This window comes from Cibotium barometz, chromosome 3 (genome assembly GCF_041138505.1).
Source record: "Cibotium barometz isolate CiBa-2024 chromosome 3, ASM4113850v1, whole genome shotgun sequence".
In the NCBI taxonomy this organism is placed as follows: domain Eukaryota; kingdom Viridiplantae; phylum Streptophyta; class Polypodiopsida; order Cyatheales; family Cibotiaceae; genus Cibotium; species Cibotium barometz.
The window spans coordinates 42,186,515-42,200,519 of NC_141048.1; the positions used below are offsets into that span (position 1 = coordinate 42,186,515).

General features: G+C 35.2%; 2 protein-coding genes across 3 annotated transcripts; both read left to right on the forward strand.

Annotated features, from left to right (window-relative positions):
* Positions 1-1,505: 1,505 nt before the first annotated feature.
* LOC147640078 (uncharacterized) lies at positions 1,506-5,989 on the forward strand. The gene is made up of 6 exons (XM_086824505.1): positions 1,506-1,955; positions 2,028-2,093; positions 2,202-2,285; positions 2,392-2,445; positions 5,435-5,770; positions 5,856-5,989. Exons 1-6 carry the CDS (start codon positions 1,845-1,847, stop codon positions 5,967-5,969), a joined length of 765 nt encoding a protein of 254 aa, XP_086680631.1. The 5' UTR covers positions 1,506-1,844; the 3' UTR covers positions 5,970-5,989.
* A 79-nt stretch (positions 5,990-6,068) lies between these two features.
* LOC147640079 (multicopper oxidase LPR1-like) lies at positions 6,069-7,928 on the forward strand. Of its 2 annotated transcripts, none has more exons than XM_086822996.1 (2): positions 6,069-6,955; positions 7,315-7,928. In XM_086822996.1, exons 1-2 carry the CDS (start codon positions 6,125-6,127, stop codon positions 7,849-7,851), a joined length of 1,368 nt encoding a protein of 455 aa, XP_086679122.1. In that variant the 5' UTR covers positions 6,069-6,124; the 3' UTR covers positions 7,852-7,928. The 2 variants fall into 2 exon arrangements, with proteins under 2 accessions (XP_086679122.1, XP_086679113.1); XM_086822987.1 differs by having other exon boundaries at positions 7,306-7,926.
* The last annotated feature ends 6,077 nt before the right edge of the window (positions 7,929-14,005 follow it).

Genomic DNA, 14,005 nt, shown 5'->3' on the forward strand with positions numbered 1-14,005 from the left:
ATACATATATATAAGTATATATAATATGTATAGTTAGTGTTTTAATTAATATGTTTTGAATAATAATTAATATGTATAATTTAATATATATAATATTAAATTATATATATATAATATATATATATATATATACATATGTGTATATATGCATATACATATATATATGTATATATACATATTATACATATTATACATATTTTAATGTATATAATATATATACATATGTATATAAATTATATATATATATATATGTATGTATGTATGTATATATATACATGTATATATGTATATATAATATGTATATAATATATATATAATATGTATATACATCATTGTGTGGGATTAGCTTACACCATTGTGTGAGATTCTTTCTTTAACAAAGTAGAGAGAGAGAGAGAGAGAGAGAGAGAGAGAGAGAGAGAGATGTTATACGTTGTAAAAACGTTTTAACGATCTTAAATGTTGTAATTTTTTATATATAAAGATATGCTAGTATGTTTGTAATTGGTTTATGCATGTTATGCAAATTGTTTTCAATGTCACATGGTTATGCGGGCAATGGGGAGATTAAAGATAAGGAACCTTCTTTTTCACACGCTCTTAGGGCCAACAAGTCTTAGCGTCCTACACCTACATATGATGAGGTGTTTCAAGCACCTAGATTGGTGAGTAGAGACCAAAACAAGCTCTATGGGAAAGAATTATTATAGAAATGCTTCAAGGATCAACATGCCATTTTGCTTGGCAACTACGAGGAAGATATCTATAGATGGTGGGTCTCAAGTAGACAAGCAAATAGAAAGTACAATAAGAAGAAGAGTATCAAGGACAATGTAAGTGTTAATGTTTATGCCTATGAATGTTCTTTTAGAAACTAATAATTAGATTGTTAATTTTAAAACTAATCTAATGCATTTGACATTTTGTGTTTGATAGAAGGATACATTAAAAGCACAAGGGATGACTCAATCCATAGATGAAGCAAGTAATGACATGGATGCTAGCTCATCACTTCATGTAAGTATATTTTATAGTTTTTTAAACCATAAATTGTATGCTTCAACTCTATGTGTGTGTGTGTGTGTGTGTGTGTGTGCATTATATATATATATGATTTAAGAAGCTTAATACATAGTTCATCACTTTTTTTATTTGGTCTAAATTCATAGATCTTGGAGCTTGCATTGACTCCTCAAGGAAATATGAATTCTAATGAAGAGGTAAAAGAACTAAACTTGATATTTTCTTTTCCTATGTAACCCAACTTTTTTACATGGGTATGTTTATATTATATATGTATGTGGTTCTAGTTTTAACTTTATGTTATTTTACATGTCATGGTCTTAAAGCCAACACTCAATCTTCAAGCATATAATCATTCTTATGAAGAGGTAAGAGCTAGAAAGATGTATCATAAGAAGAATGTATAATGGTTTTTTCTTTGAATCATGCATAGTAACTTATGCAATGTTACATGTTTTGAACGTTTTGTTTAAAATATTTTGTTACTAATGTGAACTTTATAGACAAACTTTAAGATTCAAGCTAGCTCTTCTTACATTGATGCGATAAAAAATGATCAACCTATAGAGAATGTAAGTGTATTATATAATTGATTTTATTCTAAGTAGGATTTCTTTTGGTTTTGTATTAAACGTATGCTCTTCTATATAGATGGATAACTTTATATTTGAGACAAAGAGGTTTGAAGGGTTGCAAGATTATATATCCGATGAGGTGTATTCTCTTAGTCCACATAAAGATTTGATTTTAAGACTACTATTTTTTGAATTCTATGTGATTTTGATAACATCTTATAAAACCAGGATTCTTATAATACAACAATGGAGGAGAATAATTATTCCTTTACTGAGGTACTACATCATGACACATCAAAAAGAGTGAGAGCCATAAGAAATCAAGAAGCGAGAGTATATATGACAAGTGAAGACAAGGTTTGGTTGAGTTTTTCTTTGTATATGTGATAAGTTGTCAATATTTCTTCTAAAATTTTGTTGTACTTGTAGGATCCAATGTTGAATTTGGCTAAGTATACGAATGAGGTTTCAAGAAAAAGTCAAAGAAAGAGAAAGGTAATGCAAAACTTACAAAAGTTTTCTACTATCTCTTTGTACTCTTTTTTTTCTCTTTCTCTTTTTACTTTTGTGATTATTAATGCTAGTTTTTGGCTTGTTCCAAAGGTAAGTGAGAAGATGAAAACTCACTTGGAAGAAAGAAGTCACCAAAAGGGTGAAAATATTATACCAACAACAACCATTTTAAAGGTATTGTTAGATAGATGTATAATGTTATGATTCTCCTATTTTTAACGTAATGGATTTGATTTTTCTATTTTTAACATGATGGGTTTAATTTTGTTATTGCAAATAGGATTTAGAACACATTGGAAAATCAAATGTAGAGACATCATGTGAACCTTTACAAGTAAGTGATATTATATTAGAGAAATTTATCATTGTGATAAGTTTGTTATTTTGAATCTTTTTATTTAGGTAAATTGAATATGCTTTAAAATTCTATATATTTTATTATTATGAATGTAGGTGAGGCACATTTCAGAGGAGGATATGGAGACAATCTTATTAAAGTACATGAGAGTGCATACAATCCAAGTCATGTACTTTTCTCTCAAGAGTACATATGTCAATCTAAAGAAGGAGAATATTAGTTTCAAAAACTACTCAAAGGATACGAAAAGGCCTGGGAGTGACATTATGATTCGTGACATTGTGCATTGGCTTATTGCCACCAATAAGAAAGTCAAATTCAATGCACAATCCACACCTATTAGTTTAGAAGATGTAAACATAATCCCATGACATTTAGATAATCTTGAAGTACTATTTATTTTGAACATGATGTACGTTGACTACTTTTGGCCCTCTTTTTAAATATGCAAGACTTTTTTGCTTAATCTTTGATAAATAAAGAGATTTTTATTTTATAATGCTTTATAGAACTACTTAATCTATTATGTTGTAAGTAGTATAGGATTCATAAAACTATCTAGAGGATAAGCTACTAAGCATTCTCTATATAGAGATACAATGGATTCACTATATAATTTCCTAGATACAATAAGGATATCTAGGAAAAGTGCAAACTAGGAAAAATGTAACAGTTTTCTAGATAGGCTACCTAGAAAATACAATGCATGGATTCCTCTACGTAGATAAATTTACATATATAGGAAAATTTTTCCTATGTAAGCAAATTTTTCTATATAGAGAAAATCTTCCTACATAGGAGATTTTTTCCTTTGTAGGAAAACTTGTTATATAAGAAATTTTTACTATATAGATAAATTTTCCTATATAGAAAAATCCATGCATTGTTTTTCTTAGTTAGCTATCTAGGAAAGTGTTTTATTTTCTCTAGTTTGCACTTTTCTTAGATATGTTCATTTATATCTAGAAAATTATATAGTGAATGGTTTTTTTTTACTATATAGAGAATATTAATGAATAAAAGTGCCTTGTGAATGGGATGACAGGCTGTTTGATAGCCATTTTGGATTGCTAGAGACTGGCATAGTTATAGCGCCTACTCATTTAGTCGGGTTCACGTTATGGACTACCGACCCTTGTATGTTGTAGTAGTTGAGTACTAAACCATATAGTGTATGCTCTTATCTTTATGTAATGTTGGTTGAGTAGAGAAGAAGAAGATAGAAGAAAATTTAGCTATCCATCTCTCTCTTGTGTGTGTGTTTGCTTGCTAGGGTTTGAAGCACTCCCTCTCCCCCCCCACATTCTCTTTATGGTAGCAAAGCCTGGTTCGGAATAGAATAAGGGGAGGAGCATGCATATTAGGAAGAGGAATAGACTAAGGCTACATTGGTAAAGATTAATTTGTATGGTCATTTATAAAAGGTGAGGTAAAAGGTCAAAAGGTAGCACATGTAAAGTGCATGGTAGCACATGTAGTGTGAGCATTTATGAACACAAGGATGGTAGTATATGTAGTGTGAGCATTTATGAACACAAGGATGCTACCATGTGCTACCATGCACACTACATGTGCATGGTAGCACATGTAGTGTGAGCATTTATGAACACAAGAATGGCACAAGGGTGCATGGAGCATGTGGATGAGAGCTATATAAGCATGTGCTTGGATCATGCTAATGCAAAATACTTAATCATGTCCCTCATATGCTTTGATTCACCTTGAGCTTAATCATACTTGGTTCTTTAACAATATTCATCGAAGGTACATTAATGTCCGAGTTCATCAACTTTAGCCCACCAATAGATCTTTAGAGGATTGATGCCAAAAGACAAGACCTGCTTTTATAAATAAAGACTGAAAGGTATTTCTAAAAAACTTTAGAGTTTAAATACATTGTTAATGAGTAACTTATAATACAATCTTCTTCTCATTAGGAGGTTTCAAATGGATGAGCATGAAGAATTTGAAAACTTGCGAGTAAAGGAAATTTAACTAGTCTTAGCCCTTTTTAAGACCCAATGAAATATTTATAGTGCATTTATGGACAAACGTGGATGATATTTTTATGAAGGCTAAATTCTATTTTCCTTAATGATAAATATCATTTTCCTTATTAATTTTTTAAAGTTCTCAACAAAGTTGTTTTTTAGTAGATTCTCTTTATGTCACCAATCATTGTGTTGTGAGAGTTTTCTTAATTGGTTTTTTAGTAGATTCTCTTGATACCAGCAGTTATCTTGTTGTGAGATTTATTAAAGTGTGAAATTCTACATAGAACTTATAAAACTTTCAAGAATTGTAGGGGTAAGATAAAAAAATTGGGGGCATGATAAGCCCTTTAAAGATTTTATCAAAACTCCCTCATATGACATATTGTTGGAAAGCTCTTGAAGAGTGGGTTCTACATTCTAGACATCTTTGGAATTATTATGCTCAAGATAAACCAAAAACTAATTGAAAATTAAATTCTCAAAGTAATAGGATTTTCCCAAACTCCCTAATATGGTCATCTTAGTTATATAAGTACTTACTTTTGCTTTTTAAGATAAGGTATAAAAAGATATAAGATTTTAGTTTTTTTTTTAACAATGGGCCAGCTCAAGTGAATTCCGTTGAGTACAAGGGATGGTAGGGTTGGGGAAAAGATATGTTCGGCTTTGTTCAATTTCTAAAAAACCATTCTCAAATTGAGAGAAGAAGGAAAAACACCTAAAAAATGTCAAAATTTAGTTATACTTAAATTTAAGTTTTAAAGAAAAGATGGTTCAAAATTACAATTTTCTTTTCAATTTTGATGCAAGGGATTGATGTAAATCTCCGTACAAATTATTTACCGAGGCTTGGTGGAACTCAGGGCTGCAGTACTCCTGCCTGCAGGATAATAACTTGTGAAGTGGGGTAGCCCGTCAGCTTTTACGTACTGCGCATATTTTCCCAAAAAGGCTCTAACTTGCGATAGCAGGTTGAGCCCCATACACAGATGGCAATCCGAAAGCTTATAACAGGTATCGTGTGTTGGAAGACCCGGACCACGATGAGGATGAGGGGTGGTGACTTCCAGCTTCTCGTTGCACTGCTTGTTGCTGTGTATACAGGCATAGCAACTGGCCGCCACTCCTCAGCTCCAGCTAGCGCCCCTGCTATTGCTCCAGCCGCTGCCCCAGCTCCAGCTCCTACTGATGTGTGCACCGTTCCCAGCCCTTCTCTGGAAAAGTTCATCGAGCCCCTCACCTTCCCGCCCGTTATCGATGTCTCCCGCGGACAGCGCGTGACGCTCGGTGCATACAAAATCTCTCAGGTGAATTCCTTTACTTGTAAATCGCTACCAGCAAATGATGACCCTGCATCCCACGAGTATATTGTTGATTATCACATTGGCGCAGAAACTGCACCGTGATCTGCCCAACACCACGCTGTACGCGTTTGGAACGAGCCAGGAGACCGCTGTATTCCCAGGGCCGACTCTAATGGTTGGAAGATATATTTCACCCTTTTGAGCTAGCTTAGTACCGCAAGCTCAACGTTAATTTGATTTATGGCCTCTCTGGAGAGTGTTGATCATGCGATCCTGTGTTGTTGTCTTGTAGGCACGGCGATACATGTGCGGTGGGAGAATCACATCCCAGACGAACACCACTTCTTGCCGCAGACTATGTCAGTAGAGTGGGCGAATCCAAGCAGGGGTGGGGTGCCAGTTGTGGTGCACCTTCACGGAGCGGAGGTTCCCAGCATCTACGACGGCAATCCGGACGCATGGATCACGGCCAAGAACGAGACGGGCCCGGCGTTTGTGACCCAAGACTACGTCTACCCGAACACGCAGACGCCGATGGCATTGTGGTATCACGACCACACGATGGGCATTACGCGGCTGAACGTGCTGGCCGGCTTGTCGGGCATGTACATTCTCCGGCCTACGGAAGAGGAAGAGCGCATTCTGGGGATGCCGGACGGCGCCCCTCTCGTCTTCAAGGACTGGCGCTTCTACCACAACGGCTCCATCAACCTGCCGGGTCCCGGCATCGCCGCCCCCCTCAACTGGTGCCCTGAATGGTTTGATGTGTGGCTCGTCAACGGCAAGGTGTGGCCCTTCGTGCGCGTGTTCGCCAAGCCTTACCGATTCCGCATCCTTAACGCGTGCAACGCCCGCTTCACCGCCCTCTACCTAAACAACAACAATGTCCCCATCGGCACCGACGGAGGGTTCCTTTCTGAGCCCATGCTCGTCGACGACTACTTCATCTCCAGTCCAGGCGAGAGATCCGACTTCATCATCGATTTTTCCGCGCTCGACAACCAGACGGAAGTGTTGCTGCACAACGCACCCGTCGAGCCCGACTCTACATTCACGGGGCCCCAAACGCAAGTGATCATGAAGTTCGACGTCGTTGACGAGGATGGCCTCCAGGAAGGCTTGATCGAGCATCCCGACTACCTCGACAAGCTTACAGCTTATATAGGGCGGACCACAGTCAAAAACAAGGTATCCCCTAACCAAAGTTGGTTGGGTTTGTCCTTATCCATGGGTTGCAAGCTACGAGTTTTTTTTTTTGTTTGTTTTTTGCAAGCTACGAGTTTTTTTTGGAAGCTTGCATTTTCTTCCTCAGCGATTTCCACAATGACTTTCCCTTATATATCCCAAATTATCACAATAATTTTCCATAGATGACACATGGTGTCGGCTACTTCAGGAGAAAAATATAGCGAGGCCTTATATGATCACATGCTCATCATTATTGTCAATGGGCTAATGTTATACTAATGAGTTTATATTAATATGAGTACATGCAATTAATAAATAGATTATTAATGTTGTCCAATAATATTTTGGAGGTGGTGGAGGTCCTGCAACCTCTTGTACGAGAAATCACAATGGTCGCTCATATGACTGCAAATCAACAAATACATGAGTACACGATAGGCAACATGACATGGGATGATCCTGTGGACATAGAGCCAATCGTGGGGAGCTTTGAGATCTGGGAGGTGATCAATTTATGGAGGTTTGCTCATAACTTCCATATGCACCTTGTTCAATTCCAAGTCCTAAACGAGCAGGCGATCGATAGCGTGGCTTACGAAAACAATGAGTGTTCCATGAGAATACCATACCCAAAGAATGGCACATGCTTTCGAGGCTATCCACATAGTCCTGCCTCATATTATCAAGGCTGGAAGGACACCTTCTCATTGTGGGGAAATTCTATGGTTCGTATCCTCATACATTTTGCAGCAAGGGAAGGTGAAACTTTTAGCTTCGATCCAACTAAAGGACTCGGTTACGTGCTCCATTGTCATATTGTCCAACATGAGGATCACAGCATGATGAGACCCTATAGGCTCCATTATGATGACACTACAAACTATATGGCCAAATAAATGAGTGTTTTTTTCATCAACTCTATATCACTCCTTTGAAGTCTTTCGTTTTAGCAATCAACTACTTTGTGACTACCACCACACCCACAAAAAAAAAATAATCTAGTACTTTCTTTTGCACAACTTCAAAAGTTGCATACATGTAGTGTATTTTACATTCTGGTTTGGTTGCATCGATTCCTAGATTCAAACTCAAGAAATTTTATGTAGGAATATCACATTTTATGGGTGCTTAATTTCAGGATACATCATCGTTTTGAGATTATTCATTTTTAGCATATGTAAGAAACTTTTCTATGAAAGTTTTTCATAATTATAAATAGAAGCCCCGATCATTGTTTTGAGTTTCTACTTGATTAAGATTTTTTCTCCAAGAATATAAAAGGTAAAACATAATTCAATTTTTTTTTTCTTATATTTGCTTTGTCTACTTTTACATTTGCTTAAGTTTCCTTTATATGATAGTGTATTTTTCTTATATTTACTTAAGTCTACTTTTACAGTTATAAGTTTTATTTTTTAAAAATATTAAATTTATAAAAAATATGTATTATTACATATGTCAAAGCCATGCTTTTGTATTTGTAATATTCTATTTTTTGTTAATTAATTGTTGTTGAACATATTACATATACTTTCATTTTTACTATTGTATTTATAATTATATGAAATTGTTACCTACATTTGTTGAAGCTTTGCTATAAAATTTGAAGTTATATATTTACTTTATCTTTTACTATTGCATATACAATTATATTAAACCAGTGTACATCTATTTAGTTATATAATTTCTCTTAGATATATATTTTCATTTGTTGAATTTTTTTACAATTGTAAGTGGATAATTATTATCATATAGGGTGGTTTCAAGTTTAAGGTGTCGAGTTTGTCCACTTAGGCACCCTATAAATATAAAAGAAAAAGGTATTTGTTTACCTTTAGTAGCCAATCTCTCCTAGCTAGTGAAAGAATTTTCTTTCCAGTTTGTTTAATGGGACGTCAAATGCAAAAATGGGAATATAGTTGTATAATCTAATTGAAAGTCCTCATTTCTTTGGGTGTAAAGTCAATGTATACACCTTGTTCCAAATTTGGACTGATTCTATAAAATGCTAATGTCTTTTACATATAAACTCATAAGCGCTTCCCACTTTGGACCTTGGATCTTCACATAACATAGAGCTTAACTTGATTTCGTGAGAACTTTTAAGCTATTTCTCTGTTTTTTTAAAATACTCAAGGTCTTTAAAGTGTTATAATATATGTCACTTTTTGTACCCTTAATAACTACCACTTAAAATAATCAATTTTGTAGATCAAAAGAGTAGTAGATAGTGAGACATTAGTAGAATGTGGTGGTAAGTCAAAATTACAAATCCAACAGTTGGATTTTCCATGATCTCTTTTCTAAAATTCTTCCAAGTTATTAGAAAGCTTGTAAATATTAATAATCTATTTAGAAAAATCACATTATTTTGTAAATCATCTAAAACCTATATGAAATAGTGTACTTGTAATGGTGCATCTATGGAAAAAAATTTAGATCACTCTATGGAAAGAATATTTTTGATTGATTTTGATTAGTTAGCTAATTTATATTAATTTGAGTTATATTGGGTTAATTTGAGTGCTTGTGTATTTTCTATTAGTAGCTTGATCTCATTTGAGGTACCTTGTCTCTCGAACTTTACTCTCCAAAGATTATCCCATTTCAGTAGAAACTGGAGAAAATTGGGCACCTTGATCCTGTAACAACCCTAAATGTTTTATGTTTGAAATTGAATGCTAAAATAACTATTAGTTTTTTTTAATGTTTTATAGTTTTTACTATCTTGACTATTTATGTATTAAATAATATTAATTGAATAATAATATATATAAATATTAATTGAGAAGTATTAGACTTTTATAGCTTAAAATATAATTAATATAATTATTTTTTAAGAGTATTATTCTATATTCTTAAAAAAATAAGAATATAATTACTCATTTAAGAAGAAATCGAAAGTAAAAATTCTTAATATAGTATATATTTATAATATATTGAAAGTATATATAATATTGATACTCCAAGTCAATGTTCTTTCAATAATTTTAATGTGATTATAATCCATTGAGGTGTGGAGTGAAATTTTGTGCAAGGAATTTAGAAGTCTAGTGTAAATCTTGTGGCCATTCTTTTATTGGAGGAGGGACATATAATTAAAAACATCCATGTAGTATTGGAAATAATGTGGATAACTGTCAAAATCCTTCGCATGATATAAAGAGAGTTTTTTTAATATTTACTCAATAATCTACTGAATAATCTAAAGAACATAAAAAGTTAAAAGAGTGTTTTTTATATTTACCCAACAATCTAAAAGAAAAAGAGATCAAAGTTGTGTCTTCTTTGTAGTTAGATATAGTAATGCTGATGAACTTTTGAATGAAGAAGAAAATGTAGCTCATGTAAGCACACCATCACAAAATCAATCTAATGTGCAAATAGAGAGAGGAAGTGGAGATATTAAACCTATAAGATAAAGTAATCTTAAAGCTTGATTTGAGAAGCAAAATAATTTCTAATTGCAATTGAAATAGATGCAAAAATTATGGCACGTGGTACGCCATTCAATGTGATACAATGTTTCAAGATGCATGGATGTCGACTGCTCAAGCAGAGAATCTACTCTTCCATGTTATAACAAGATACATAACAATACTTGGACAAAATAAAGACCAAGTAGAGAAAATCTAGAAAAGAATGGTATTTGATTGTACCTTATTATAGTCGAACCATTGGTATTGATCCTTGGAAAAATAATCAGGATAAGCCACTAATCAATACTATATACATTTGTTCATTTTCAAATAATTAATGCTTCTTCACAAGAGAAAACTACACATCATCTTGAGAAAGTGTAGAACGAGCGATTAAAATATTGGGAAGTCCAACAACCATAGCCTCGGATAATCCTACTGTTATAAACTTGCAAGTTAAAATATGATTGTAGAATGTCCACAAATTACATGTGTTCTTTGTGTGACACACGTTGAATGTTCTTTTAAAAGACATGGTTAAATTTAACTTTGTGTAGCAGCAAATTTTAATTCATGCAAATGTCCAAAGTACACATGAAATCCTAGGTTTTAGGATTTAGGTTTTAGAGTTTTCATTATGGTATTATATTTTTCCCGAGTGGTCATTACTTTTTTTTGAATAACTAACTACCTTATAAAAGAACACTTTTTTCAAGTATCATAAAAAACACACATAAAATCCTTGTTTCTAGGGTTCAAGGTTAAGAGTTTTCATTTACGAAATTCTATTTTTTATCATATTTTTGTTCGATGGGCTACACTACAACAAACGAAAAGCACAGTCACATGAAGAGCCGCAAAAATTTCAAAGGAGCTATAAATGGAAAAAAACATTCACGCGGCTATAAGTGCGGCCATGGACGCAGCTATCTACAGCCGCGCAAATAACCATGATTATAGTAGAGCATATAGCTGTGTTTATACGAGTGCATATAGCCTGCACAGCTATAGCCGCACATTGTCTACAAAATCAATTCTGTCCCCGTTTTTTTAAAATCACATTATTTAAACTTTTTTTATTGACACTTAAACACTTAAACACTTAAACACATAAAACATTAAAAAAGAATCACAATACGATGATGCCATGGCACTGTTTATTTCTTACAAATTATATACAAAGTTGAAAAATACATAAAGTTTTTATGTCCCAAAAATGAATAAAGATGAAGGCACTAATTAAATTAATTCATTGTCTTCATCTTCATCTTCACCACCTGCACTGCTACCTTCATCATCATCACCGTCACTTTCAACATCCTTGTCTTCCTACATTAAATAGTGATACAATGCAACACATTTGCCACAAGCAAAACAAGTTGGTTGATAATTAAAAATCAAGTTTAGAGTCTCACCAAGTTGCCTGACTAAGCTCGTTGGATATTTGTTTCAGTGACCACTCCCTAGTGTTTGAGCTACTCCCAAAAGTGTCCACTTCGTTGTGGTGCTTGTTGGTAACTATTCTCCTCAGATGTTGGGGAGCGATCTATTACCTTTTCCTACAAAAAAAGTCAACATGCATGAGATATAAAATCACTAAGACACATGAAGTAAACCTAGTGAAAAATGGCAAAGAGGAAATTTACAAATCGTGTGAGCCAACTAGCCTTTCCTCTGGATCCATACTTCATTGTCGCACCATACTTTATTAGTTAACTCGTGCACGTCGCCTTTTGTTGAGGGTGTTGAGTACCCTCCCTGGCTTCCTTCTTTGCCTTCTTTTAGTCCTTAATGGAGCAGTAAGTGAGGATCTTTATAATGCGATTCTTCACCCACTCATGGAATAAACATGTGTGTGGTGGGTTTGGAAACTACTTATGCATGCACTGAACTACATACATGAGGTCTTTGTCTTTTTTTCCTCCCCATGGTTTGAAGGTGTCCTTATGGGTTTGGTTGACTAAATTACGGAAGGTATAATAAACCCTCCATCCTGTGTCACCCATATAAGGCCCACCCTCCTCATCTGGGGTGTAATAAATCATCGGGCACATTGCATGTTACCCCACAATAGGTGAAGGTGACCGTGCACCTCCCCAAAGCGTTTGCTGCACCCACCTCCCCCACTACTGCATTGGTCACAGCTTTGAGAAGCCCTCGAGCTATCACCACACTTGAGTGGCATCTCAAGAGGATGCCACATGCTAGGGAGATGGCACCATGGCTGGGATAGGAGTGCACTGAGCACTACGAGGAGCTAAAGGACGAGAAGTATGGAAAGTGGAAGTATGAGGGTAGGAAAAGTAGAAGTGAGAGGGGCAGGGAAGGTGGCGGGAAGCATGGATGTGGGTGACTATCGAAGTCCGGTCTAGACCCGACACTTACGTGGTTCCAGACCACCTAGTCGGGGGGGAGCAATGACATACAGTTGTGCCCAATACAATAACCCAACACTAGGATGTTGAGCTGCTACAGAGAGATTGATTATGACTACAAAGTAGGTTTGTTCCTAACTCCACTATAATAAACCCCCCTTAGCATGGGCCCAAAATGATGCATTTTTCCAAACGCATCACTTAAGCGATGACAAATGTCGCCTAAGTGACGCATTTTAAATGTGAGAAAGTCCTGTGAAAATCCTATTGCAATGGGGGTCGCAAAGCGACAGATAATTATGCTCGTACAAATGAAGCCAAAAGCAACTCTTGAAAACTGTAATGCATCGAGTGATATCACCTATAGAACCGTCGCTTACATGATGCTTTGAGATTTTTTAAAAAAATCCAGAATAGATGGCTCCCCGGAATTCACAGAAGCCATCTCCTTTGTCTACATTGCTTCCCTCTGCCAAGTAGAGGGATGATTGTGAGCTATCGCCATTGCCGCGCCTGTCACCACTTCTCCACCCGCATCCCGCCCCCTACTTCGTGTATAGAGTTATGCCGATCAAACAAATGCTTTGTATTTAAAAGAGTCGACTGTCTTTGGCCTTTGTTGTTCAAAAATCGCTAAAAAAACCTAATTCACAAAAAAATGTAGAGCACCCCTAGAATAGAATTAAACCCTAAAGAGGACAGAGGGCTCTGGAAGCCTGACATAGTACATTGTAATAATCTAATCAACGAAAAAAATAGAGGTGTGTGTGTGATGTGAGAGAGGGGGTCTACATCTTCTTGTGATGATCCTTCTATTAGTAGATGTAAAGAAAAAAACCAATTATTCAGGTGAATACAACATTGTTAAAAAGTAGTCCAAATATACATATGAGATAAGGAAGGGAGATTCCCTTCTCGGCTGGCCGCTCCAGAGAGTAGAGGGAGGGTAGAACTTGAGGCAGAGGAGAAAGCAATACTAGGGTTATAGTGTCATGTGCTCAAAGGAGCATACCATTGGCTTTGAGATCAGATCTAAAGGTGGCGCGTGAGGAATTATCATTCTCAATAGATCAGGAGACCATAATTGTCACTACAACACATTGGAAGCACAATAGCAATTTTTAGTAGCATTTTTACAACGTTTTTTAGAAGGAAAATATCAGGGGTTTTCACCATGTGAAGTAGTGATTTATTGCTTTTTCGCTGCTGCGTAGTACTTTTTGCGAGCAAAATTTTTCTACCTAAAGCAACATGTA

Coding starts and splice junctions, on each gene's coding strand:
- LOC147640078 (XM_086824505.1), top strand. CDS start 1,845: ATGGAGGAGAATAATTATTCCTTTACTGAGGTACTACATCATGACACA. Junction 2,446..5,434: donor CATCATGTGAACCTTTACAA/GTAAGTGATATT, acceptor TTGCGATAGCAG/GTTGAGCCCCATACACAGAT. Junction 5,771..5,855: donor GTGCATACAAAATCTCTCAG/GTGAATTCCTTT, acceptor ACATTGGCGCAG/AAACTGCACCGTGATCTGCC.
- LOC147640079 (XM_086822987.1), top strand. CDS start 6,125: ATGTCAGTAGAGTGGGCGAATCCAAGCAGGGGTGGGGTGCCAGTTGTG. Junction 6,956..7,305: donor GGACCACAGTCAAAAACAAG/GTATCCCCTAAC, acceptor AATATTTTGGAG/GTGGTGGAGGTCCTGCAACC.